General features: G+C 29.8%; 1 protein-coding gene across 1 annotated transcript in view; it reads right to left on the bottom strand.

Moving 5' to 3' along the window:
• Nucleotides 1-20,699, bottom strand: part of LOC148311045 (uncharacterized) — a 109,771-nt gene that overhangs the window by 80,876 nt on the left and 8,196 nt on the right. The window contains exon 2 of the mRNA XM_088257340.1: nucleotides 8,761-8,910. Within this exon, the coding sequence (XP_088113466.1) occupies nucleotides 8,761-8,910 (150 nt within the window). The remainder of the gene's footprint in view (nucleotides 1-8,760; nucleotides 8,911-20,699) is intronic.

Genomic DNA, 20,699 nt, shown 5'->3' with positions numbered 1-20,699 from the left:
ATATATATATTTAATATTACCCTTTACTGGTACCTGAAGCGCAGGGCTGATCACCATTCCTTCATATTTTAAACGATCAAGATAACATTGCAACTATATGATGCAGTGACTTATGTATTATTAGGCGCGGATAGGGTTAAAGAGAGAATATCTACAAATGTTATGAAAAATTAGTTTTTCCCTCTACCTCCTTCCCTAAACTCCATTTTTCCTTTGCCTTCCTTATTATAGTCAATGTATAATTTAAATTTTATATTATTATTTTTAAATGTTCGATTTTTTCACTGTAATATTTATTCAATATTACCCTGGACTGGTACCTGAAGCGGAGGGCTGATCACCTTTCCTTCATGTGTAAACGATCAAGATATCACTGCGTTTATATGACGCAGTGCCCTATGCACCATTGGGGTGCGGATAAGGGTTTTATTATTATTATTAAGAAAAAATTGTTTCACGACATAAATCAAATACGACGCGATCTATTTCACATCTACCCACCTTCATTATCCATTTATAAATAGCTCTTTTATATTTAGTTTCTTTTGTTTAATGATTTTTATGGATCAATGATTAAAGAAAACACTTTGTTTTATTAAAGACTACATGTTTCAGAAGTTAAACTTCCATCATTCAGGTCTGTATAATAACTACAATAATAAGTTATTATACAGACCTGAATGATGGAAGTTTAACTTCTGAAACATGTAGTCTATAATAAAACTCAAGTAGTAAAAAACAAGTGTTTTCTTTAATCATTGTAACATGTCTTACCACAAAGTTAATGCCGAAACAATAAATAAAATATCTTTATGGATAATGGAAGCAGGTTATGCAACTTTATTACATAATAATCAAAGTTCTTTTGCTATATATGGTATCAAACGTTTTGACCAATATCACAAGTCTGTTTTTGGCTGGTTGGAAAATTATGCTTTTTAACAATAAGCCCGCCAATTTATTTATTTGTTTTCTGTACATTGTAAATTGTCCGCCTCCGTAGTGTAATGGTCAGCACGCTCGGCTACCGTTCTGGAGGTCCTGGGTTCGATTCCCAGGGGGGTCAAATAAATATTAGTGATTTTTTCACTGTAATATTTATTCAATATCACCCTGGACTGGTACCTGAAGCGGAGTGCTGATCACCTTTCCTTCATGTGTAAACGACCAAGATATGATGCAGTACCCTATGCACCATTGGGGTGCGGTTAAGGGTTTTATTTTATATATTTCTGTACATATAATAGAATATCTGCTTTAAGTACCTACAGCCGCATAATAACTGTTATTTATCTATTTCTTTATATAGTATTTTTTCCACAATTTTCAAATAATTACCGTAATTTTTTTCAATTTCAGTTTTGATCTTAAATTGATAAAGCCATTGTAACGCCAATTTTCTGGAAAATTAATTCTGTCACACCAAGCGAGCGGAATGAGTATTTATTTTCTACGTAGAATTTCTGTACATTCAGTTAGAATTGTTTTTTTAACCATTTTTAAATAAAACGTCGCCATTTACTCAATTAAATATAAGAAAAATAGTATAAACATGTTTAATTTAAGTTTTGTTTAGTAAATACCGCTATTTCTCAAAATCTATTGTGACACGTGTTTCAATGCATTCTGCATCATCTTCAAGCACCGCATGTGAAGCTAAGTCAAAATTTTAATAAAAATGTGTAGATTTTACCACAAAGTGACTGCCGAATCATTTAATAAGAGTAATTTTAATCATTCAAAATGAGATATCTTTAAAAAACTAAAACAAAAATTCATTATCCACATTTATAATCGATATTTTTTAAATCGTTGACTTAGAACATAATATAAATTTATTTAAAACAGTTGTCCGCAAGTAGTTTTAAAATAAAATATGAAGACCTCTTACGGATAACTTTTGAAAAAATATGATTTTATTTTGTTCTGAGATGTTTAAAGGTAAGAAAATATCGTAATAAATAATCTATTTAATTTTTGCACAATATTTCATATATAATGTAATTATGAATATAATTATAATAAATTGATATAATTATTAAGGTTTTATTTCGGTTATGTTCTGAATTATATTCACCCTTATTTTATACATCCTTATGATGTTATTCACCAAAGAAACAAATTTTAAAAAAACTTAAACAAATATAAATAAATAATGTCTACAAAACAAACTGTCACTTTCAATAAAAATATTTAAATTTAACACAACACTTGAAGAGGTCATAAGTCCAAATTATTTTATGAACAAATATTTTATTTCAGTCTCATTAATGCAATAAATTTATGAGAAAAAAACGCACTTTCGTTTTTACGCGAAATTTTCATCCGACGCTATGTCCGTAAAGTTTGCGGTCAACAAGCGATGATTTCCAAGTCACTTTATCAACTGACTAGCTCCTCGCAACTTGGCCACAACAATCTCGTATACTCCGTTCATTTCGCGCAAACGAGACAGTTTAATAATTTTTACTCGTTCTTGATAATTGTTTCCGTCTATTACATACCGCCCGAAAGGTGTGACGCTATGAATTAAATATATTAATGAAGTTTTAAAGACATAAAAAGTGTCATTTCCTTATACGCTTCGCTAATTGTCTTGGCGCTAATTAAACCAAGTTATGCGCATTCAATGTCACGATTTACCCAAATGTGTTATAATTATGGTGCAATTTTATGCTGGAAAATTTTGATACGGACATTATTAAAGCAATAATTTCACTTTTTAATTGACACGATGATGGCGTGATGCGCATAATATACTATCATTCTGGTAACTCCCTTTTTGATATGAATTACATTCAATTTGAAGTAGAATTATTCTCGTTTTATTTTGTATATCAATTAAAACGGAATTCAGTCGTCTAAATCACGGTAACGTGTATTACTTAACAAAATAACAAAGATTATCATAAAATTATCTGGTAAAATTATAAGCTTAAATAATAAAAATTAAAATGATTTTAATCCAGAATTCGGACCTAACATACTACTATAAGAGTTTCTGCTCAGTAAAAAGCTTCTTTTCATCTTACCTCAAGTTCCAAGAATTTGAGTAGTGTGGTTGTCAATAATGGGTAGAATTGGTGAATATTACACGTGTGTAAAGTGATCACTTAAACCAGCCTATAACGGACCATATTCTTCTTCATCTTTGATGAGATGTCAAATAATAGTTATAAGTTTATCATAATAAGCATTCCTTTATTATTAATTATTAGTCACAAATTATTTTAATATCAATGTTTATTTAAATTTTGCACTGACTTTTTTTATAACTTACAAAACTCAATGATTTTTTAAAATTACATTTGTTATATAGCTTTCATAAATAGCGACAATCAGTGGGATGATTTTCATACAGGAAAGTAGTTTTAGTTTATTAGATGAAATATAGAAAACTGCTAAGGAAACGTGCTTTAAAAAAAACTATGCATTTTCCTAGATTTTTGCATGACAAAACATGCAGCTTCCCTTATTGAATACCCTTAATAAAATCTACACCACTGAATTTCTCTATATATTAAACAAAAAACAACAACAACATTTTGTACTCTCCCTTTTTAAAAATAATCATATTTTAAGTCATACTTTAAAAATATGATACGTAAAACATTAATTGAAAGTTTTACGATAAGTAAACGTGCAATGTTGTCATTTTTAAAATTGTTGCGAAAACGATACTCAAGTCAATTAATAAAATCAAAATACAGTAAAGTATGTAAATAATAAATAAAACAATATTTTAGTGCCTAGCGGACATACTATACTTGTTGAGGTAGACTCGATAACTTGAACTAACGGATCGCCGAGTTACATTTTTCACTGAAAAACTTAACCGTGCTAAACCTGATCTTCGCCAGCCTCGTTAAACCTCCAGTAAAGGCACCTCATGAAACATTCAATAAGGCAATATAACAACTGAATATGGGTTGTATTACGCCCAGTAAAGTGCCATCGTTTTATTAGTTATGATTCATCAAAACCGAGCTAATAGAAGTAAGCCACAGCTATGGGTAATCAAGTTGGAGAAAATGTTTAAATCCATTAGATTGTACAACATTTTACTCATTAAAATAACAAAGAAAGGGAATAACGTTACATTACAATAAATCGATATCTTACAAGATAAACTATGCAGGTAATGCAGTCCATTTCATAAAAAAAAATGAATTGCAACATTTCCAGAGTAAAGATATTATAATTTTTATTTTAAGCCAGATGGTATAAAATGATAAAATCCCATGAGAAGTCGCCGAGTTATCAATCAGATACCACGTGAAGAAATAGTAAAAAATAATAAAACCCTTATCCGCACCCCAATGGTGCATAGGGCACTGCTTCATATAAACGCAGTGTTATCTCGATCATTTGCACATGAAGAAAAGGTGATCAGCCCTCCACTTCAGGTACCAGTCCAGGGTAATATTGAATAAATATTACAGTGAAAAATCACTTATATTTATTTGACCCCCCCCCTGGGAATCGAACCTGGGACCTCCAGAACGGTAGCCGAGCATGCTGACCATAACACTACTGAGGCGGACAAATGTATACCACGTAAAGAAATAGTAAAATAATAGAAACTTAAAGAGTTGAAAATATAATAAATTCTAGTCACTTTATATCGTGGGTTGATTGAAGAAACAAGTAAACTAAAAATAAATATTAAAAAAAACAGTAAAAACATTATTATTACTGAAAAACAAAACATTATCAGACTACTGTGTTTCATAATTCCCTAACAAGGCGAAACGACTGTCAAGATTTTTTTTATGTGATTTAAAAATAAAAATATAGAACTTAGTTGACCCTAAAAAATAGTGTTAAATTCAATATTTAAAATATTAATTCTACATTCAACCATCTTCTCATATATACCCACCGATTATATCAATTCTGACCTGACCACCTTCCAGTATTTTAAATACTTGATGACATTCATCCCGAGTTTTCTTCGGTCTACCTCTACTTCTATTTTCAACTGCATTCGCATCATAAATTTGTTTTACTGTTCTTTCTTTACTCAATCGTTTAACATGCCCAAACCCATCTCAACACACCTTTCTTAATTTTATCGATAATGCTTATCTAAGCCTTGCATTCTTTCCTTATATCAGCATTCAAACACCCATCATAAATACGTCTGAGAGATCGCATTTCGACTACATTCAGTCTACTTTCATCCTTCGTTTGCCAACTCCATGCTTCACTTCTAAGTTTTACTCGGTCTTCATTTCCAACTGCATTAGCCTCATAAATTTGTTTAGCTGTTCTTTCTTAATTATGTCGATTATATTGACGTGGTGACAATAAATTGGAAAAATATTAGTAATTCTATTATTTTTCAGTTGAATTTGCCAGGTATTATACCCCATCCCATACATTCCCTGTTAAATCTTTACCGGCGTTTTAAAATTCGCGCCCCCTTTCCGAGGCAATAATACAGGTACTAGTTATTATTGGCGTTCATTTCTGAACTGTGCGATCTGCATACACTTGACCAAGATAAACTCGACTGGTCGATCTTAACTGGACCGCTTCAGCTAATCGCTCCAGTAACTACTGACGTGTTGCTATAACTAGGCCACTGTGTGGAGAGTAATATACGGAGTTTCCTATTTTTGTATTATTTCACTAGATGGATAGTAAATTTCTTCCAGCATTAAATTTTCTTCAGTACCTACTCATTACTGTAGTTATTAATGCCTGTAATTTGATTTAACGGAGATTTAAGTATCTTGTTGAATACTTTAAGTAATCTGAGAACTCATCTCGGATAAACTTTATACATAATAATAATAATAATAAAACCCTTATCCGCACCCCAATGGTGCATAGGGCACTGCGTCATATAAACGCAGTGTTATCTTGATGGTTTACACATGAAGGAAAGGTGATCAGCCCTCCGCTTCAGGTACCAGTCCAGGGTAGTATTGAATAAATATGACAGTGAAAAAATCACTTATATTTATTTTACCCTCCTTGGGAATCAAACCCGGGACCTCCTGAACGGTAGCCGAGCGTGCTGACCATTACACTACGGAGGCGGACAAAAATTTTATACATAATAATAATAATAAAAAAACCCTTATCCGCACCCCAATGGTGCATAGGTGTGGAGGTGCATAGGTGTGTTACACTACGGATGGTGCATAGGTGTGTTACACTACGGAGGCAGACAAACTGAAAGTTTTACAGAAAGTTATACAAACTGAAAGTTTTCAAGTGATTTTTTTTAAAACTGGTAATTATCTTTTTAAAGAACAGAAAACTGGCAAAGTGTATGAAACTGAAAAGAATGAATAGAAAAAACTTAAAAATATATGACAAAAAAATAATAGAATCTCAAGCTAATAATTGAAATATGATCATTATAAAATTAAACAACGTTAACACGTTTAACCCTGATGATGGCAAGGTTGTTAATGAAAACAGTTTCCAATGAAAAGTGGTTAAAAACAAAATGGTTTAATTTAATAAAGTTTATAAAAAAATATTATCAAATAACATTTTTAAATACGACACACACACTAAGAGAAAGATGTAGCACAAATAAACTTAAATTGTTTATTGAAATGACTTTAAAAAAAAAACTAGTATGATTTTTTTTTAAATAAAAGAAAACTGGCAAAACTGAAAAGAATGATAAAAAAAAAATCAAAAATATATGACAGAAGAATAATCGAATCTCGAGCAAAAACATATGAAATACGTTCAAATAAAATTTTAAATCAAAACACACTGACAAAAAAGTTGTAGCACACAGAAACTTTATTTTAAATTTTAATTTAAATTGAATTTTATTTTAAAATAGATTTGAAAAAAATAATCCGGTAATTTAATGTCAGGTCGTGGTCCCGTGGTTAGTGTCCCGGACTCTTTATTCAGAGTTTCTCGGTTCGAACCCACTCTACCACAATTTGATACCTATTTCTAATAATGAGCCGCTCAGGCTCATATAAATAGTATGAAATTGAAATATATGTGCAAATTATGAAAACACAAATATTTCTCTTTTTGTTTTGAATATTGAAAGCATTAACTTTGTGGATCATATTGATATATTATTTTGAGAAATAAAAAGACTTTGTTTTTTGATCCACTCACATTTTTATTAACCAACTAGTTTCGGCAACAACTTGTTGCTCTCTTCAGGGTTTATTAATCAGCAATAACATGAAATACGTTCAGTCATAAATTAAACCCTGAAGAGGGCAACAGATTGTTGCCGAAACTAGTTGGTTAATAAAAATGTGAGTGGATCAAAAAACAAAGTCTTTATGTTTCTCAAAATAATATATTTCTCTTTTTGATTAAATATTAAATAACCAAAATCTCTGGCAATCTTCGAATTACTTGTAAATTGAGAACGCGAAAACACTCTTGAATTCGTGTTATATTATCCTCATAAATATCTATAACGAATTGGGGCCTCGTTTCCATTTTAAACTCGAATACCATTGTAATAAGCTTGACTGTTTTCTGCCATTTCTTTTCCAATATTGTAATACGACTATTGTTCAATTAAATAATTACAGATAACTGAGTATCGTTAAGATTTGTGGCGCATGATCAACCAAATAAATGTGTTAATAATTGAAATTAAATGGAATTATTTTAATGGTAGAGTTTCTCTAACAATATTATATAGTACATCAATTACATTTACATTCTATTTACTGTTTATTATCGTGGAAATATCTCATTTTTATTATTATTACCGCGGTTAAACAATAAAATTTCGAATGTAAGAATATGTAATGACTTGAAGTTTGTAAATTACTTATTATATCAATAATAATAATAGTTAATGAGCAATCAATTGTTTCTGCTAATTTTCAAAAAAAGAAATTCATATACGTAGCTAGAAAATAATGATATGTACAAAATATAATTGTGTAATAAAAAAGTATAAAATTACATCTTTATTAGTATTTCTTCCATTTATACTTAGGTATATTAAATTATAAATATTTTCTAAATTGCTATTTTTTTGTAAAAAAAAAAAGACTTAAAAAGAAATATCGGCAGAAACATCCTTTCACTGGGTGACTGTCACATAAAAAAATAATAAACAAAAAGACGCTGTGTGTAAAAGAAAAAAAATTAGTAAAATCTCTTTTGTCAATAATTTGGGGGCAGTTTTAACCCTTTCCGGTCCCCCAAAATTAAAAAAAAATCTAGGTAGACAGATACATTCTAAATGATAAAAATATTTTGTCCTCTGCTCCACATACTGTTGTAATAGATTCGAGTGACAAAATGTAAGCTTGGAATTAAGATAAATAATACTAATGCTGAAAAAAATGTCGAATAACATCCAACATGGGACCTAAAAGCAAAAAATCGATGTCGAATGAGATTCGACATTGGACCAGTAAGGGTTTACGGAGTTTACACAATTCAGTAAGGGACCGGCTGCGGGAGGGGCCGTTTTTAGAATATATATAGGAATTTGATATTTTTATCACATTTTTAACTCAGAACTATTTTCTTTTCAAAACAATACATTTATTTCGAAGAAAAACTTATTTTTCAATACATGGACGGTATTTAAAGCAAAAATTCATTTGCGTTAAATGTGCATTGCATTGCATCTGGGTTCAAAGAAAATTGCGGGCTATCGAATATCCCGCCTTAACACAGCTATTTTAAGGACTTATATAAAGGTTTAATTCAGGAGAGGTTTAAACGTTTCAATATTTTTGAAAATTTGATATAAGAGGATTTCACTTTAAAAAAAACACTGTATTTGCTCACCTGATGTCAGGGGTGGAGTCCACGAGCAGGCGCACGCAGTCCAGGCAGCCCCGGGCGGCCGCGTAGTGCAGGGCGAGCGCCCCGTTGCGCGCGCGCTGCGGGCCTCGCCCCGGCGCCATCCCGGCCGCCGAACCGCTGGCACTGCAGTAGCTAAAAAAAAACATTTCATTAATCGATCCGGCAGTCAATTTGATAATCTATCCATTTAATTAAAATTTTACTCCGTAAATTCCACTATTTCTTGAAATATGTTGTTACTCGTCTTTCGATGCATTATTACCACAATGCGAGTGCCGAATCATTTTCAAACACACATCGCTCACTCCTTTTAACAACGTCATATATCAAAAATCGTCAATTTTCAGTTGTGCATGTTTTTGAAATGCCCAGAAAATGTACTATATCTCACCAAAAGCGGCATATTTTTAACTTAACATTTACCCCCCACAGGACAGAAAGTGTTGTTTTTGCATTTTGAAGAAAGGGTATTGTTTAATTATTTTTTAAAATATACTAAATATTTTTCAAATGGAGAAAAAACATTCAGGTTTTACCTAAAAAGTTCTGTTGCACAGTAAAAATTACATAAATGGCTGGATATTTATTTTTAATATATTGTATTATATTTTAAAACTTTAAAAACGATATCCAGAAAAATCAAGTTTTTTTTGACGCACCCAAAAATGTTAAACTTATATTTATTTTGACTCTCCTGGGAATCGAGCCCGGGACCTCCAGTATTGTAAACAAAATCCCTAAATACTACACTATGGAATATTTTTTTGCCGCGTAATTGTTTCGAATAAAAACTCAATTGTTCAATACAATAACAGTTTTATAGTATTGAAAATTAGCAAAAATTAAATTACGTTAAATGTGACCTGGGTTAGTAGAAAATTAAGTTGCAGGCTATCGATTATATTGCCCTAATTACCCAATCCTTAATTCTTTCTACTAACCTCACTATGAATATTTCAAAGTTTTAGATTTAGTACATGTCCATCCCTGAAGATGAAAAGGTTCTTGCCGAAACCGGTTGGAGAAAAGTACCAAAAATAAAAGTGGTTAAAAACAATGTTTTAGTTTTATTTTATAGTTTTATAAAATGTGCCACAAGGTATCCTGCAAAAAAAAATTTAAAGAAAAGTACAATTGGAATGGAAAAATGATAAAAGTGGCTTCACTTTACACCTCACGCAACTAATTCATATTTAATATCTTTCCTCTGAATAGAAAATGTAAGATCGCGTACATGTTAGCAGAAAGCATTCAGCACGGAGCTACCAGGTAAACATAACGTAACAAAGCCGCGGGTAACATGAATATCTCAAGCGATATAAATCTCTCCGGACGGTTATTTGTTCGGACGATCATTTGTATAAGTTAATCTACATAATTCAATTAACTTTGTCCATATTCTACGCGTTTCCTTTCTACTTAGTCATCGAGATCATCTAAAAGATATCACTTTCACTGTTTGCTAATTAATAAAGTCAAAACCCGCCAAAAACCCAGAGCGACGCGATTTCAGGTCGAAAATACATACATATTTATATCAAATTAGCTGAAATACCCGACGTTGTTCGGTTTTCAGCTCGAGTTTATAATTTGAATGTGTTTATTTTTTTTTCAAAATCTACATATTTATAAAGAGATGAGTTCAAAATGGTAAAATTTCTTTGTAAAAAATGTACCATATAATATCTTAGTGCAACGTAAAACCTTTATTTTTATGACGGATATTCTTTTTACATGCTAGATCATAAATACGTTGAGAATTTCAAATAAATTATATCTGTTGCTCGATCTTTTGCGATACTTTCGCAAAACTGCTCGCTGCTTTTTCGCTTCGGCGAATAACGACATTATGCCTGCTACCCTGGTATTTTTTTACGTAAGTGATTTATTTATTTATTAGTACGTTCTTATCTGATTTTCGAGTGCATGTGCATTCAGTATAACAAAAATGATTGCGAAATTTAATGAGGTCTCTCAAAAATCTAACGACGATGCGACAAATAGTGTTTAAATAGCTCTTCCTACCGTTTTTTGGGATTCAATGTCTCGTCTCTGGGAGGTGTATTTTCCTGTTGCTCGCTTCTTCATGACGCAGACGCCTTTAGTAATTTTTTAGATCCGAATTTATTGCGCAATATATTGAAATTGCCTCTCAAGACTCATGGGTAGCTGTTTAGCTACCGAATATGATGATATTCGTTACTTTTTATCGGCTTGTATTTCTCTCCAGCTCCTAATGCTTGCCATCAGGTTTTTGATGGCAAGCATTAGGAGCTAGATAAACGTAATTCGCTACCAAATGTATGCACTGATTGATTGGATTAGCTTTAAATGATCGAAACTAAAAATTGACTCAAGTAACGAATTCCTTTAAATAAAACGATTTTTTATTTGTTTTTTTATATATCGCTCGCTCCTTTCAACAACGTCATATTTCAAAAATCAAGATTTTTCAGGAGATCGTTTTTAATGTTTAAAAATATAATAAAATGTATTAAAAATAAATATCAAGCCATTTATTGAACTTTTTACTGTGCAACAGATCTTTTTAGATAAAACCTGAATGTTTTTTCTCCATTTGAAAAATATTTACTTTATTATAATAAAAAAACAATACCTTCTGCCCTGTAGCAGGTAAATATTAAGTTAAAAATATGCCGCTTTTGCTGGAATATAGTATATTATCTGGCCATTCCAAAAACATGCACAACTGAAAATTAACTATTTTTGATATATGACGTTGTTGAAAGGATTGAGCGGTATATTATATAGTTTGTAATAAGCAATAAATGTTATTGTATCACTTTAAATTTTTGGGTTGTTTTTACTTTAAAATCCTGAGATCATTTTGCGCTTCCTATAATTCTTTCCAGCTTACGTTTTTGATGTCAAGTACATATTATATATTAGGAGCTAGATAAACGTAATACGCGACACAATTTGTGCACTAATTTGCGTGATTAGCTTTAAATAATCGAATCCTAAAACCGAATCAAGTAACGTCTTCTTTTAAATAACTCGTTATTTTATTCATTTTTTTTAAATTTATTGATCGCTCACGTCTTAACGAAATATGCTAAACTTTCTAACTTTTATGCTTTAAGTAATACAAAAATAGATGAGAAACGGTAATAAGCCTTTTCAAGTGCGTTTTATTACATTAGTATCATTATTACTTTGAATACAATAAAATTGAAAATTAATTAACATAGACTTACTTTATCACATTACATATTAGATTCTTACTTTTTACCATAATGTGATTTTCTTCGTTTTTATTTTCATAGCCATATTTTTTCTTTTCTTTTTCCTATTCGCAACACGGCTATGCATACATTAAATATTTTTAATTATCATAATATTACACTAGTTGTACCCAGCCACGCGTTGCTATGTCTCAGTCTGGTTAAATGAAAAAGAAAGAAAAGAGCATATAAAAACACGGGCATATTCGAATACGTTACGTCAAATTTTGAAAGCAATCGGTGTAAAATGTTAGATTTGCAATTTTTCAGGAAACGTTCATTAACATTTTTTTTGTATAGACATTGCGTGAGTTGGTGTTATGTTCAACAGCTGGCGCTGCCATTTCGGTAAAAAACTGCAAGTATTTAAAAATTTCATTTTGTTTGTCCTAGGTAAAAACACCTGTCACAAGAACATAAAGCCACGCGCGTATCCCAATGCAACGTTATAACAAAATTTCAAATCAATCGGTGAAAAGATTAAGGAGAGTTAAGATTTTGAACAAAGGTCAAAACAATAATTTTATTCAATTATGGAATCGCGTTCAAATAAAAAAAAATGTTTAAAAAAATTTAAATCTAAAAAACAATAGACAATAAATTGGTTATACTTATTTATAATTTACTTTTTCGTTTTTTTTTTAAATTCAGTACCTACATTGAAAATTTCAAATTAGAATTCTAAAAAAAGGAATAGACAACAAATTGGTTTCATTTATATTTCAGCATTTCAAAATTTAAATTTAGAATTACAAAAAGCGAACAAGATTATGAATTAATATTTGCAATTTTATTTTCACAAATTGATTGAATACATCATAGAACGTTGAACAGTAAAGTCATGCGCCATCTTTTTAAATTTGTTAAAACTTCTAATCGCGATGTATGAATACGAAGGCAGTAATAATTTAGTATTAAACTTTTATTTTTCATGAAGCGAGCTCGAGAAACGCGTGGCCCCATTATTCAACGATTACCGTAGCTGAACCACACTGCATAATTGTGTTTTTAAAAGTAATGTTCTTTTAAATGCACATCGGTAGATGGCAGTAGCAGAACATTTATAGTTTTTTTTTAAATATGTTTTTGTGTTGTTGCGAATATCTTTTTAGTGTAGCGAAATTAACAAAAAATAGTTTTCCCTCCTAGTTTTAAATATAATAACAATTATAGCTACTAAAACAGAAAAATATACAAATGAATAATGTTAATTATTACAGAGGTGTCAAACTCAAAAGGCATCAAGTCCACTATCAAAAATTCACAAAATCATCAAATTTCAATTCATAAAAATTTTAATTTGCAAAAAATCAATTCAAATAAAAGTATCACTAATTCAAAAATATTTATAGATTTGGCGTTCAATTTGTAGAACTGCATTTTAATTTTAAAATCAAACACTGTTTTTTTTTTAGTCTAGTAAATTGTATTTTATTGTTAAAAATTATTATTGAAAAAAACACATAGAAATAAATTTTGTCACAATTGTTTTGCCTTATTATGGCATTTGTTTGAAAATACTATAACAAGGCGTAACTATTGTCTCAAAATTATGATTTATGTGTAAATAACAATAAAATACAATTAAGTAGACTCAAAAATCAGTGTTTAATTTATTACATAAATTCAGAAATACAAAACTCTTGTTTTGTAATATTTTGATTTGTGTTTTTTTGTTCCGTGTGTATGCTTTATTAATTAGTTGATTTCCAAATTGTTCAAGGCATGTATGTACGAGTATATCGCTGACTCCTTTCAACAACGTCATATATCAAAAAACTTGATTTTTCAGGAGATCGTTTTTAAAGTTTTAAAATATAATACAATGCATTAAAAATAAATATCAAGCCACTTATAGAACTTTTTACTGTGAAACATATTTTTTTAGGTAAAACCTGAATGTTTTTTCTCCATTTGAAAAATATTTAGTATATTTAAAAAAATAATTAAACAATACCTTTTCTTCAAAACGCAAAAACAACATTTTCTGCCCTGTAGCGGGTAAATATTAAGTTAAAAATATGCCGCTTTTACTGGGATATAGTACATTTTCTGGGCATTCCGGAAACATGAACATCTGAAAATTGACGATTTTTAATAAATGACGTTGTTGAAAGTAGTGAGCGATATGTGCATTTACGTGTGCAATTTCTGAAGCAGATGATTACAGACTTAAAATGGGTCCAGTAATCCATCTCTGTCGAATAAGAACGTGCTCTTGTAGATCTAATTGCTTTTACCACTCGTCCACGGAGCGGTAAAATAATAATTGACTTCAGGTTACATTATTACTACATTGTAGGGACCTATCTACCATATCTTGATATATATCAGAGGAACCTTAAAATTCGTATTAATTTATTTGAACGCCTCGCATTTTAAAACTATTTGAATTTGCAATTTATCTGACATTTTGTTTCATAATAATTTAAATTGAATCACATAACTGTAGCTTAGGTATTATTTTTTGACATCTCATCAAAGATGAAGAAGAATATGGAAGTCTGGGCATTTACGGGGCTTACGACCGTCATAGGCTGGTTTAAGTGATCACTTTACACACGTGTAACATTCACCAATTCTACCCATTATTGACAACCACACTACTCAAATTCTTGGAAGTTCTATATATATGAACCAATTTAGAAACCTTGTTCATGAATCACTAGAACTTCACTAGAGACATCTATTGGTGAGATGTAAAGAAGCTTTTTATTAAGCAGAAACTCTTATATTAGTATGTGAGATCCGAATCCTGGATTATAATCACACACATGAGAAACGCCAGAAAATACCATTTTCATTTTTATTATTAAGCTTATAATTTGACCAGATAATTTATTTACAACATTTTGAGTGTGTCCAAATACTTGTTCACAAAAAACAAGTAACAAAACAAGTAACTTGTACTTGTGAACAAGTATTTGGACACACTCAAAATGTTGTAGCTTAGGTATGCTTAGTTTTTTATTTTCTATTTTATGAAATTTTATCAGATACGTTGACTTACTGAAAATTCTTATCGGCGATATTTTTAAAAATGCCAAAAAATTTGATATTATTGTATTGTATTCACATTCTGTAGCTGGATTTCATAATTTACCCATGGATTATTCCGACTCCTGACCTGTTCACGCCTACAAATTTAAAAAGATGATTATGCCATGTTTCCCTCGGTCTACCTTTGATTCTATTTCATATATTTTTTATCGTTCTTTCCTCATTCGTTCGTTCCTTATGTCCAAACCATCTCAGCGCACATTTATTAATTTTATCTCAGCTTTGCATTCTCTCTTTATATCACCATTCAAACATCTATCATAACCGTTTTGATGCCATTCGTCTAGGTGATCACATTGCGACTGCATTCAGTCTACTTTCATCCTTCTTTTGCCAACTCCATGCTTTACATCCAAACAATAAGGTTGGAATGTTGAAACCATGACTCCCACACTTCTAGTTTAGCTTTCGCTGAAACATTTTCGATAAACGTATTGATGCCATTCGTCTGAGTGATCGCATTTCGACTGCATGCAGTCTACTTTCATCTTTCTTGTCAACTAACTAACTAACTAACCATCAACCCTTTTCCTCGCAGAGGTAGGCAGGGATAATAGTCCGTCTCACCACATTCATGCATTTGCTTATGCATACCCCCCGATTATTTCAAGTATTTTATGAGTGTTTGAAATGATTTATTATGTCAAGTTTTCTTCGGTCTTCATCTGTTTCTATAGCCAACCACATTCGTATATTATATCGCCTAATAAATTTGTTGGAATATTCACATTTCTGCCATCTTTCTTGTGCTTCTTTAGACTTACTTCCATATGTCAATCTATTTTAATACAATTGTAAAATACCATATGAATATTAAATGCGTGTTTATTTAGAACACGTCACAGTGACCTTCACGTAACGAGTCCAAGAGTGCAGTTATATGCATCTACACTAAATGCAATTCTAACTGCACAACATGTTATATGCACTCCCTTCATAATACCCGCGACCGCCCGCTTAGTATACAATTTTACGTAATAAACCAGATGTATGAAAATTACACATAATTTACACTTAAATAATAGTTATTTAAAAAGGAATATTCGATAAATATCGTGATTTTTTTTTAAATTACAAAGATTATAATACCACTTAATGAGTTTTATTTTCATATTATTTTTTGACTAAATATGTTGCGACTTAACGAATACTGTGCCTTAAAAACAGAACAATTATTTTTATTTACAGAACATATATATATATATATATATATATATATATATATATATATATATATATATATATATATATATATATATATATATATATATATATATATATATATATATATATATATATGTAATAAAATAACTAGGTACCTACCTATACATTTTATTAAGTACTTACAAAAAGTACCTACATAAAACAGTTCTACCACCAGATGCCGCATGCGTCGCTCAGAAGAAAACAAAAGACTTCCGATAAGATTATTAACTGTCAGAATCAGATAGATAGATAGATAGATAGATATAAAAATTATTATAAAGATAAATTAAGAATAAACTTTAATTACAAAGCAACACATTGTTTATTTTATTATTATACACCCACTTTACATATTATTTACACTTAATTTTCAAAAGGAAAATATTACCACGTTATAAAACGACAATTTTGTTAAATGGAAATGGATTATGAAACATTAGATGTATTAAAACAATTACTACAATATGTTCGGAGTGAGAGAGAAAAATTAGAAGATGATCAAAGAAAACGATTAGAAGATAATCAAAGAAGACGTGGAAATCTAAGAACTAGTGATAAAATTAAAGATAAAAGTCCATGTAAGATTTGTGAAAAATTAAATAAGGGAACTCGATATCACCCTGAAGCAACATGCTGGTTTAAAACAAAGGACGATGATAAGATTAATAATAAAAATGAAGATTTACAAATTACACAGAAACAGTGCTTGAAGAATGAAAATAAAAATAATGTGGAAAAAATTTCTACAAAATATAAAATAAAATATTTTCCAGAAAAGAAAAATTTCGAAGCAGATTGTATGAGCAGGAATCCAGTATTAGAATCGAAGGAAAATGCAAATGAACAATTAAAAGTTGTAAATTTGGTTAAATTAGAAGATATTTTAAAAGATCAGAATAAAAATGAAGACATACAAATAACACAGAAACAGTGCTTGAAAAATGAAAATAAAAATAAAGTAGAAAAAGCTTCTACGAAAGATAAAATAAAATATACTCCAGGAAAGAAGAATTTAGAAGTAGATTGTCTAAGCAGGAATCCAGTATTAAAATCGAATGAAAATGCAGATGAACAATTAAAAGTTGTAAATTTGGTTAAATTAGAAGATACTTTAAGAGTGGATTTACCCATGGATTATTCCGACTCCTGACCTGTTCACGCCTACAAATTTAAAAAGATGATTATGCCATGTTTCCCTCGGTCTACCTTTGATTCTATTTCATATATTTTTTATCGTTCTTTCCTCATTCGTTCGTTCCTTATGTCCAAACCATCTCAGCGCACATTTATTAATTTTATCTCAGCTTTGCATTCTCTCTTTATATCACCATTCAAACATCTATCATAACCGTTTTGATGCCATTCGTCTAGGTGATCACATTGCGACTGCATTCAGTCTACTTTCATCCTTCTTTTGCCAACTCCATGCTTTACATCCAAACAATAAGGTTGGAATGTTGAAACCATGACTCCCACACTTCTAGTTTAGCTTTCGCTGAAACATTTTCGATAAACGTATTGATGCCATTCGTCTGAGTGATCGCATTTCGACTGCATGCAGTCTACTTTCATCTTTCTTGTCAACTAACTAACTAACTAACCATCAACCCTTTTCCTCGCAGAGGTAGGCAGGGATAATAGTCCGTCTCACCACATTCATGCATTTGCTTATGCATACCCCCCGATTATTTCAAGTATTTTATGAGTGTTTGAAATGATTTATTATGTCAAGTTTTCTTCGGTCTTCATCTGTTTCTATAGCCAACCACATTCGTATATTATATCGCCTAATAAATTTGTTGGAATATTCACATTTCTGCCATCTTTCTTGTGCTTCTTTAGACTTACTTCCATATGTCAATCTATTTTAATACAATTGTAAAATACCATATGAATATTAAATGCGTGTTTATTTAGAACACGTCACAGTGACCTTCACGTAACGAGTCCAAGAGTGCAGTTATATGCATCTACACTAAATGCAATTCTAACTGCACAACATGTTATATGCACTCCCTTCATAATACCCGCGACCGCCCGCTTAGTATACAATTTTACGTAATAAACCAGATGTATGAAAATTACACATAATTTACACTTAAATAATAGTTATTTAAAAAGGAATATTCGATAAATATCGTGATTTTTTTTTAAATTACAAAGATTATAATACCACTTAATGAGTTTTATTTTCATATTATTTTTTGACATCTCATCAAAGATGATGAAGTATATGGAAGTATGGGCATTAACGGGGCTGACGACCGTCATAGGCTGGTTTAAGCGATCACTTTATTCGCGAATTCTACCCATGATTGACTACCACACTACTCAAATTCTTGGAAGTTATATATATATATATATATATATATATATATATATATATATATATATATATATATATATATATATATATATATATATATATATATATATATATATATATATATATATATATATATATATATATATATATATATATATATATATATATATATATATATATATATATATATATATATATATATATATATATATATATATATATATATATATATATATATATATATATATACATATATATATATATATATATATATATATATATATATATATATATATATATATATATATATATATATATATATATGTATATGTGAGTGTGTGTATGTGTGTGTACATACATGAGGTCTAAAATTTGAGTTGTGTGGTTTTCAATCATGGATAGAACGTTGAATGTTACACGTGTACAAAGTGATAACTAAAGCTTGCCTATGACAGGTCGTAAGCCATGTAAATACCAATACTCTCTTCATCTATGTTGGGATGTCATAATGTAAATGTTACGAGTGTGTTCAAATTTTTGCTCACAAATTCTAGCTTGTTCAGAGTTAATATTTACTTGATGTCCATATGAGTTAATATATTTTGGTATTCTATAAAAAAGTGAAGATAGTCCCACTTTTAAAATGAAAAGAGTAGAAAAGTAATTAATAAAATAGTGTGTGACACTTTTTATTTTTAGCTCTCTAATTATATAAGAAGTCGGATAGTATTTTCTTTACATATTTTAGCCAAAGCAATGTACCAGTTATTTATTTTAAATACAATAAGTTGACATCAATATGCCAAAATTAAAATAATTTCTTATAATATTTTCTCTTCTCTTTGAATTGTAGCACTTTTGTGATAGGTGCGATGATATTTAGCACCATTCAATGTGTTGGATTCTATTTTAACAATTAATGGTTTGTCAAAAATATTATCCTCTTAAACGATGTGATGTGAATCTGATAAGAAAGGCAGTCTTGTAAAAAGCGAAACGAGAAATGCTTCAAATTTCATTTGTTTACTGTTTATAGAACAAGAATTTTTAAAATATTTCATTTGTTTATTAAAGACGTCTCAAACTTAAGGGGATACTACGCAACACAGCCGACGGCCGTAGAGGTAACACGTTTTTCCAAGCCCTATTTTTTTAATGAATGTATTATGGAATTTTTTGTTTTTTAGAATTGATATAGATAAAATATTTTTATATTTTTTTAAAACTACTCACCTTTCAATTACTCCATTCTTATCAAAACCGTATAATTATTTTGAAGAAAAACTTATTTTTTCAATGCAAAAACGGTGTTTTAACAAAAAATCAATTACCTACGTAAATTGTGGCCTGTTTTTAGAAAAAAATATGTTGCGACTTAACGAATACTGTGCCTTAAAAACAGAACAATTATTTTTATTTACAGAACATATATATATATATATATATATATATATATATATATATATATATATATATATATATATATATATATATATATATATATATATATATATATATGTAATAAAATAACTAGGTACCTACCTATACATTTTATTAAGTACTTACAAAAAGTACCTACATAAAACAGTTCTACCACCAGATGCCGCATGCGTCGCTCAGAAGAAAACAAAAGACTTCCGATAAGATTATTAACTGTCAGAATCAGATAGATAGATAGATAGATAGATATAAAAATTATTATAAAGATAAATTAAGAATAAACTTTAATTACAAAGCAACACATTGTTTATTTTATTATTATACACCCACTTTACATATTATTTACACTTAATTTTCAAAAGGAAAATATTACCACGTTATAAAACGACAATTTTGTTAAATGGAAATGGATTATGAAACATTAGATGTATTAAAACAATTACTACAATATGTTCGGAGTGAGAGAGAAAAATTAGAAGATGATCAAAGAAAACGATTAGAAGATAATCAAAGAAGACGTGGAAATCTAAGAACTAGTGATAAAATTAAAGATAAAAGTCCATGTAAGATTTGTGAAAAATTAAATAAGGGAACTCGATATCACCCTGAAGCAACATGCTGGTTTAAAACAAAGGACGATGATA

This window comes from Brachycentrus maculatus, unplaced genomic scaffold (assembly GCF_059751285.1).
Source record: "Brachycentrus maculatus isolate JH-2025_06_01 unplaced genomic scaffold, ASM5975128v1 h1tg000078l, whole genome shotgun sequence".
Classification (NCBI taxonomy): domain Eukaryota; kingdom Metazoa; phylum Arthropoda; class Insecta; order Trichoptera; family Brachycentridae; genus Brachycentrus; species Brachycentrus maculatus.
This window is presented reverse-complemented; position numbering and strand designations above follow the sequence as displayed.